General features: G+C 39.5%; 1 protein-coding gene across 1 annotated transcript; it reads right to left on the bottom strand.

Moving 5' to 3' along the window:
- Positions 1-242: 242 nt before the first annotated feature.
- On the bottom strand, positions 243-4,176 carry LOC128509746 (BOLA class I histocompatibility antigen, alpha chain BL3-6-like). Its single transcript, XM_053481579.1, has 5 exons — positions 4,110-4,176; positions 3,606-3,866; positions 1,842-2,117; positions 471-752; positions 243-340 (listed from the first exon to the last, which is right to left on the bottom strand). Exons 1-5 carry the CDS (start codon positions 4,174-4,176, stop codon positions 243-245), a joined length of 984 nt encoding a protein of 327 aa, XP_053337554.1.
- Between the last annotated feature and the right edge of the window lie 5,420 nt (positions 4,177-9,596).

A 9,596-nucleotide genomic window follows, 5' to 3' on the forward strand; every position in this document is an offset into this window, starting at 1 on the left:
TCTTACAGTTAAATGAAAGAGGGCGTGGGCTTTGCTTTGAATATAGAGATTACGGCAGAAGGGATGTTTTAGTGTTTTTTTTTTCCTTATTTTGTGGAACAGACCGCAACAATCGCCAATCCATTGCTTTTCCCGTGATATCCTGAAAGTGAAGGTATAAAGTGTGGTATACTAATGTCAAATGGTCTGTTCTGTGATTAAGAGACAGCTGCTCCAGTCATCCCCTCACCAGAGTTCTTCTTTCAGACCAAAATTCCAACGAGAACAGCGACAAGAGCCGCGACTACGGCAGTGATGATAGCAATCAGTGCTCCACCTGATCCTCCATCTGATCCTCCACCTGATCCTCCACCTGATCCTCCGTCTGATCCTTCGTCGGATCCTCCACCTGTTAAATCAGCAGAGAGTCTTTATTATCTGCTGCAGCAAGAAATCAGCTTTCACTCTCTACAGCTCTAGTTTATTAAGACCTTTTGGTACTTCTTGCACTAACTCCTTCTCCAAGCTGCTGTGCTGAACCACGCAGGTGTAGATGTGTTTCTGCAGCTCCTCAGCTGGGACTTTCAGAATGCTTCTCTTCTGGAAGCTTCCATCCTGGTTGGGTAACGTCTCTCTGTGCTCCAGGTCCTTATGCACGTTCTCTCCGTCCTTCTGCCAGGTCATGTTTAGTGGTTTGGGGAAGAAACCTGTAGCGTGACACACCACCTCTGGAGAAGGAGAGCGTTTCTGGAACACTGAGACCTCGGGACGAACTGCAGAGACACACAGAGATATCAATTTTAGAGCACTCTATTAGATTTATTCATTCATAAAGGAAAAGTACTTTTTACAGAACATTTCCTCTTATTAGTGACATCAAAGTCATGTGATCACAGTGAGGAGGCAAGAAAGTTTAGTTTTGTATAGAAAATATAAATGACGGTTTAATAATTGTGTGTTTGCAGGGTTAAGATGGAGGTAGAACCTTTAGAGTGCAGTATTTATTCTGTACAATCATTAATGTTCTGGTTTTAGAGAAACTATAAAAGAAGAAGTTAATGTGTATCAGTGGATCAGGTTCAGATGGTATAAACATTTTCACAGTGAATGTTAATTAAACTACAGGGGACACAGGGATCAACTCTGGAATCACTTTTTAATTGTTGCCTTTGACACCTTAGCAGGTTACACAACAATTATTCAAAGTAGATTCAGCTAAAGTGGTTGATAACCTTAAGTAAAAAAATCACAAAGAAAAAAAAAAGTCAAACAATATAATTTAAATAAGCTTAACACATGCCATCATGTTACATGTTTTGTGAACACAGAGAAATTATACCTTGTGTCATGCTATAGGTGTAGTTTCTCTCGTATTGTGCACTATTACAATTAAATGTTGAATAACACGGATCCATGTGATAATCAGTCCTTCATACAAGTAAAGAGTGGTATTATCATACCATCAGTGTTCCTGAGATGATCAGCAGCCAATGTGCTTCCCCATCTCACGTGTTACTGACTGCAGTCTCTTGAAATACATGCAGTAATTTACACACTGAACCTATACTGGTACCTCATAGTTACTTAGGGGTAGTGACTGTGAGGTGGCGATTCTCTGTGTCACAGACAGTGTTTGTATGTTGAGTCTTTACTCTTGCCCCCTAGTGACTGTAAGGTGATGCCTATTGTGATGTCATACTCTGATCGTGTCACAGTTGTTTCTCGTCGGATGGCTTCAGCTTCACCATTTTACAAACTTTTAACTTTACAGTATGTGTGTGTGTTTAGTGAAAGTGTGATATTAAACACACACACATACACACACACACAAACACACACACACACACACACACACACACTACCTTTTCTGTTCAGAGTGTCTCTGCTGTTAGACGTGTACGTCTTTAACAGATCGATACAGTCACGCTCCAGGAAGTTCTTCCAGTGTTTATTATAACCTTTAGACTCCCAGGTGAGTTTGATTGTCACAGCTTGAGGTTTAACTGCAGTCCAGGTTCCAGTTGTCAGATTCAGACTGATGAAATCTTCTCCATCATAACCGTACTGATCGTATCCTCTAGTGGTGACATCATCATCATCACACTCACAGCCAAACATCCTCTGTAGCGTGTGATCTCCTAAAGAGACAGACAGACACACATTACAGTACACACAGGAGACTTTTGCCATCCCACTGCAGGACACATGCCCACACACACACACACACACAAACACACACACACACAATGGGCAATTGGGAAACACTAATAAGCCTACAGAGCATTTCTTTGGACTGAGGGAGGAGACTGGAGAACCTTGAGGAAACCCACCGAATATGTGTGAACGTTAAAACTTCACAAACATGAGGTGAGATTTAAACGTCCAACCCTGGAGGTGTGAGTTGACCATGCGAATGCCAACCACTAAACCGCCAATGTTACATAGTCCAAAAGTAATTGGACAATCTAGCACCTATAAGGTATCTTATTATTTTCCATAGTTATTTGCAAATCTGTTGAAGTTAATGTGCAAAACATCACTGCCTTCAGCTCAGATTCAGGTCAGAAGAGTGACTTTACCATTACACAAACATACAGCATCTGAAGAAATTGGCCTGATACACTCCAGAGTTCATGCTGCTGTATTAATCAGCAGTTACATCATCTACACGCACAACGTCCTCTGTATTTACACCAGTAAATACGTATTTGATAGTTAATAAAGTTACGCCTTATGTCTGGAGGGTAAATTTTGATTTGAAGCCTAATGATGGCGCGGCTCAGCGGCTCTCTGGACGTCATATTCAAGACTCAAAAACAACAGATTCCAAAGAAAAAGGCTGCTAAAATCAACTCCAGACCTCTTATTGTCTCTTACACACTGCAGTACACAGCTAAATATTGCACCTGAAATATTTATAGACATAGAGAAACACACCATATGTGACAAAGTGTGTGAACAGCAGAGTATTCTGTTCATATAGTTGGCTATATAAACGGATAGCTGTGCGTGGTCTCACTCGAATAGTCTAATGATGAGCCTGCACACAGTTTATTAGTCTCTTTCTGTATACAGTGGATAATATGACCTGAACACATTAGATACATATACATATGTAGAGAATTATTACCTACAGTGTTTACTTAATATGGATTTGATTTGGAGCATGAATCACTTTTTCAGTGTGATAAGCAAGTTCATAGACCATAAGAGTCTGTAAGTCTGTAAGAGTCTGTCTCAAATCCACTTATGATATAAACCTGAAAACATAACACGATAAATCAGACACTATAAACAATTATCCAGAGCAAATTACCTTTATGTTAACGTTTATACATCTGAGGAGTTATAGTTTAAGAGCTCCGCTTTTCAGTTCAGAAAGTTTCAAGCTTTTTAAACTCTGATTTTAAGCATTTTTCACGTGTGAAATGTGTTGATGTGACACAACACCACAAAATGCAAAAGGCAAATACATGACAGTGTGAAATCACACTGCTTAGCAAAGAATCTGGGTGGTTTTTTTTTGGCAGTTGAACTTAAAATCTTCTGCTTACAATCATTTAGCAATAACAACCAACACCATTTAACATTAAACCAACAATACATTATATATTTATTCTCTCTACCTTCACTATGATGAAACTCTTTCATTGCTGTAGTAAACGTGTTGGTAAAGGTGTGCTGATTGCCACGCATGTTCTGTGTCTCTCTCATCCAGTAGGTCTCACTGTTAGTCTTCTTTATCCAGTCCTTTATGATCAGACTCCTGTTGTCGCTGCTGTAGGACATAAACTGCTCTCCGTCCAGCAGACCCACAGCAGTGAACTCTGGGAAATCAGTAAGTCCAGGTGTGACTGCAGTGTAGAGATACTGCAGAGTGTGTTTGTCTGTAAATACATTAAACAACAAGAAAACATCACAGACAGGACAGATCAACGCTCCAGGATCTCGATGTTCCACAAATTTAAAAAATCTTAAATCTAGGTTCCAACATAATAGTATATAAACTGAAAGAGGTATGTACATTGGGTTTTACATTTTAAGGTAAAGGTGATAAAATTCGAAGAAGATCAGGTCTGGTAGCCCAGGTGTCTGAGACATTAACCATTTGTCTTTATGTACTTCCTGACCACTGGATGGGGTCCCAAGGTAAATGTGAATGCTAATCTCAAGGCCAGGCTGGCCCCTTGTGTCCATGATAATGTGAAGGTCTGGGCGATATGGTCAGCCTGATTAGATTAGCACCTATGGATTTGAAAGGCACTGTTATGGTGATGAGATCAGGGCTGGGGAACTTCCGTTACCAGGATGATTCCTGTACTACACTATGCTTTGTTTAGATTGTCTCCACCTCTTTGTATCCCTCCCTCTTGTAAAGTATAAACTCTCCAGAGCTGAATTTTAGTCAGACTTGGATGACTACAGCGACACACGGCGAGTTCTCAATAAAGAGTAATTTCTGCTTGAACTATATCCCAATGTGTCCTACACTCTTGGTGAGTGTAAAGTGTGTTTGCTTTCATCAGGCAGTGGAGCGTCTCCTACACAACAGTTGATTAAGTTGACTTTAGCTGTAATTACTGAAAGTATGTTGGCATTCGTTGGCATCCTGTGTTTAGAAATATAAAGCTATTCATCTGGTATTTTTGTACACTGTGTTTCATAAGTACACTGGCAAGAAAAAGTATGTGAACCTTTTGGAATTTCATGGTCTTCTGCAATAATTTGTCATAAAACGTGATCTGATCTTCAAGTCACAAATATTAACAATGTGTCTAAAATAATAACTCAAAAACAATTCAGATCTTTCATGTCTTCAATAAGAACAATAAAAAACTCACTAGTGGAAAAAAAACCTTGGGTTAATGACCTCAAAAAAGATAATTGAAGGCAGGTGTTACAGACTTTACCTGGAGAGTTGTGAGAGAATGAGTTTGGAGGTGTGGACTAGAGCTACTCTGATAAAAAAACACTCAAACTTTTAGATTTTGCTCCACACAAGAAGAATACACTAATGTGAGCTATGCCTCGTCAAAAAGAGTTTTCAGAGGATCTATGATCAAGAATTGTTGATTGACATTTAGGCATTTGGCAGATGCTCTTATCCAGAGCGACTACATTTTTTAAAATGTCATTACACATCTGAGCAGTGGAGGTTTGAGGGCCTTGCTCAAAGGCCCAACAGTGCCTTCTGGGCATAACATACATAAAGCTGTAAGGGTTACAGAGTGATTTCAAAGACTTTAGAAATTCACCATCTACAGTTAGATAAATGGAGACACTGTGACTGCCCTACCAAAAAGTGGACGTCTGGATGTTGAATAAATATGTTCAGTAAAGAGATGATAGATCAGATAATTTATTTTTATTTTGGGCACATTATATTAATTAATAGTCTTGAAACCCCTGCGCATTTGTCTAGGTAAAATGACCTAAAGAGCACAACAAAGACTCATTATTGAAGTAAAGAAACAACCCCGAATGACAGCCAAGAATTTGAAGGCATCATTGGAACTGGCTAACATCTGTGTTAATCAGTCTACAGTATGTGAAACATTGAACAAGTAGGAAATCCCTGGCAGAACACCACAAAGGAAACTGCTGCCCATTAAAAAGAACATTGATAATTGTTACGATACGGGATGAGAATGGTAACATTTTAAGAGACCCTTTAACTATAAATGGAACTTTTAGGGATTTTTATACATCTCTTTATAGCTCGGAATCAAAAGAGACAGGCCTAGACATTGCCGGCTATCTAAGCAAAATTCCATTATTGTCGATTTCAGAGGAAGATCGATTTAGCTTAAATGCTCCTTTTACAGTGGAGGAGATCTGGGCGGCCATTTAGTCTATGCTGAACGGGAAATGCCCTGGTCCGGATGGCTTCCCATTGGAATTCTTTAAAAAATTCTGGCCTAAAATCCACCCAATTTTTATACCTGCTGTTAATAAAATTTGGGAAGGCGAAATACCACCCTCTTGGAAACCAGCTTCTATTAGCCTGCTTTTAAAAAAACATAAAAATCCCCTTGACCGCTCATCCTATAGACCAATTAGTCTTCTTAATGTGGACTATAAGATAGTCACAAAAGCACTAGCTCGCAGACTTGAAAATATCTTTCCTAAAGTTATTAATCCTTATCAGGCAGGTTTTGTGAAATCTAGATGTGGTATGGACAACGTTTGTCGTGCTCTTAACGTTATTCACTATCTCAATACTCAAAATAAGCCAGCAAAGATTTTATCTTTGGATGCCGAAAAGGCTTTTGAACGCATGGAGTGGCCTTTTTTGTTTTCAGTTTTGGAAAAATTTGGGCTAGGCTCCAACTTCATTAATATCATTAAATATATGTATGCTGACTCTGTTGCTACTGTCAATACGAATGGACTAATGTCTGAGGGGTTTCCAGTACGTAGAGGCTGCAGACAGGGGTGCCCTCTGTCACCGCTATTGTTTACATTATTTATTGAACCTTTAGCAGAATCTATCAGGATTAATTCAGATGTTACAGGTATCACAGTTAATGGAAAAAAGCATGTTATTTCCTTGTTTGCAGACGATATACTGTCAATATACTTTTCCCTCTTGGCTCTCGACGAAGGCGGTCGCATCTGCTCTCCCTCCCTTATCTCTCCCCGCTTGCTTCTCTGTCTGTCTTGTGAATACTATTCAGAGACTCTCTTCGTCTTGCTCTTGAAAATATAAAGGAATATGGATTTGATCAAGTGGTCTCTGAATGCAATTGACACAATCTTCTCGACGAGAAATGTGGGTTCTGGGGAACCTACTTGTCCTGCTGGGACGTTTGCTGCTGGATACACGATGGACGGTTGGGAGTAGTGGCGCATTGTGTGCCTGGCCGCACTGTCTCTGGAGGATGTTGAAGATATCTACCTATTCGGAACTCTGATAACAGGGATTCTGCTGATTGGATTAGGTGGGATACTTGGATATCGTAAAATTTTAAAAGCAGTCAGTCTCAACCCCAAGAGACTGGCTGGCTGGGAAATAGTGGTGACGAGAGCTGTCAGTAATCAGACTGTGGTACTGGACAGCAAATTGGATAACATCTTGGTGAGATTAGCAGCTATGCAACGTGATTTGGACAGACCTGGAGACCAGTGATGGACATTAAATATCTGTGAAATTGGCAGATATTGATCGAAACCTGGAAAATATGTTTTTCTTTTTCGGCTGCCCCTTTTCTTTCCAGCTACTGCATTTCAAGGCCGTGGCTGGAGACATAACTAACTCCCCGAAGACCAAGATAACGAGACGCTCTGGAATCCTACTCCTCCCCCCTTCAAGGACACCTGGCGCAGACTATTATGGGATGTTACAGGCTTACAACTGACACGCACCCACTCACGCACACACATAACAGCTACAGATAGACACTCTACCTTCCCTATATCCAACGCCTTCGTGTGCTTATTCCCTTCAGTGTGGGCAGGCGGAATCGGGACCAGCGCTCTCTAGCTGCAGGGACTGGAGCTGTTTGCCTACATTGGACATTTCCTATCCCCTGTACCCTCATCGTTGCAATGTTTATGTCTTGTTTACATGTTTTTCTGTGCTTGTTGCTGAGGTATTTTTTGTACCCCTGATCGCACACTGCCCTTTTCGAAGGACAGTCTGGGAGGGGATTTTTTTACCCTCGTTATCCTAATGTATCTTATTCCTTATTTTCTATGATGGCGCCAGTTAGGTGGCTGCCGTCGCGACTCTGTGGTCGCACAAAATCATTTCACTGCATATTGTACTCTGTATGATTGTGTATGTGACAAATAAAATTTGAATTTGAATTTGAATATACTTTTATATCTGGAGAATCCACACACCTCGATACCCGCAGTTTTAACCTCGTTTAGTACCGTGTCGGGGTACAAAGTTAACTTAGGAAAATCTGTCTCGATGCCCTTTAATTGCCCCAGTAACCCATCCATACAATGTCCCTTTCAGGTTTCAGATAGGGGTCTTAAATATTTGGGCATTTTTCTTACTCCCAATTTGAAAAATTTATTTGAGACAAATTATTCCCCTTTAATTCGAGAAATTAAAAAAGACTTGAAAAGATGGACCTCATTGCCGACTTCCCTCTTGGGGAGAGTCGATGTTATAAAAATGAATGTACTGCCCCATCTAAATTATGTGTTCCAAAATCTTCCGTGTTAAATTCATCCTTCTTTAAATCACTAAACGCTTCTATATCTCGTTATATCTGAAATAATAAAATCTCTGTAGATTTCTTTAAGTACCTGCAGGTCCGGCATTTGTTTGAATCCCTATTAAGGCAGAACAAATTTCTTACTATTTTATCAGAAATGAAAGAAACCATCATTTCAACTAAAGTTCTTAAAGGGGCCACCTCTAAGTACTATGCTTTATTAGCGCACTCAGATTCCTCAGCTTATGACTCTCTAAAATCACTGTGGGAACAGGATCTGGGGGTATCATTTAATCCAGCAGTTTGGACCACAATTTGTTAAGGCATTTTCCCAAAAAGCACCTCAATATCTTTACACGAACAAAATTTCAAATTTTTTCATAGAATTTATTTTACACCTGTCCGTCTTCACAAAATGTATCCAGTCAGTTCCAATCTTTGCTTTAAATGTAAAGCACATACAGTAGGGGTACATATTTTCATGTATTCTGGTCCTGTGACAATATCCAATCATTCTGGAAGGGGGTTCACTCTGTAACTCAAGAGATAATTGGAAAACATTTTATTCTGTCTCCTGCACTGTATTTGTTGAATCATATTCCTGAAGGCCTTTTTGACTTGGACTCCAAGCTCTTGTTTACAACCCTTTCATTTTTGGCAAAAAAATGCATTTTGCTGAAGTGGTCCACTCCCCAGGTTCCAAATATTACTATGTGGATATCCCACACTGAAAAAAGTAAACTGCTGTGTCATTGATACAAAGTAAGTTTTCTACATTGATCTAATGGGAAAAAATAAATTTCCTATACGAAACTGATATTTGTACGTTGCTTAAAAGCAAACATTTCAGCTCCTGGTTAAACCTAAATTTAATTAGTTCATTTAAAGGACAATTTCTACTTTAAACCAAAAGTTCGCCGTGTCACGTGACCTCGTGACGTAGTATTATCGAGGACTGAATCCCGTTCTGCTGGCGGCCATCGTTTTTCAAAGAAAATATAAGGTAAGAAAGCAAACTCATGTCATTTCTATGTTAAATGTATCTCTTTCATTGAGCAAACGATTGATTTATGTCAGGAACAACTACTTTGCAGATTAAATTTTGCGTTCGTGTTTGCTGGCTAAAAACACCTATACACTATTACCTAGCATTAGCAAACTAACGCGGTTATTTTCAAAAACACCGGAGTTTCTACGCTAAGTCGGCTGTGCCGAATAAAATGAAACTAATTATATTTAACTACCGTTGGTTAACGATGTAAAAATTAATAGGAAAGTGACCTAAACATAGAACAGACAGTTTGGAGTGAGTGATGTTTGTAGTGTACTTATAGTTATGATTAAAACCTTTTGGACTTGCTAACGTGTAAGTAATGTAATATCGCTGAAACCATATTCCCTCGTATGGAACGGGACATTAGCACATGTTCCTGACATACTGGTAAC

The sequence above is a fragment of the Clarias gariepinus genome, chromosome 21, assembly GCF_024256425.1.
Source record: "Clarias gariepinus isolate MV-2021 ecotype Netherlands chromosome 21, CGAR_prim_01v2, whole genome shotgun sequence".
Lineage (NCBI taxonomy): Eukaryota > Metazoa > Chordata > Actinopteri > Siluriformes > Clariidae > Clarias > Clarias gariepinus.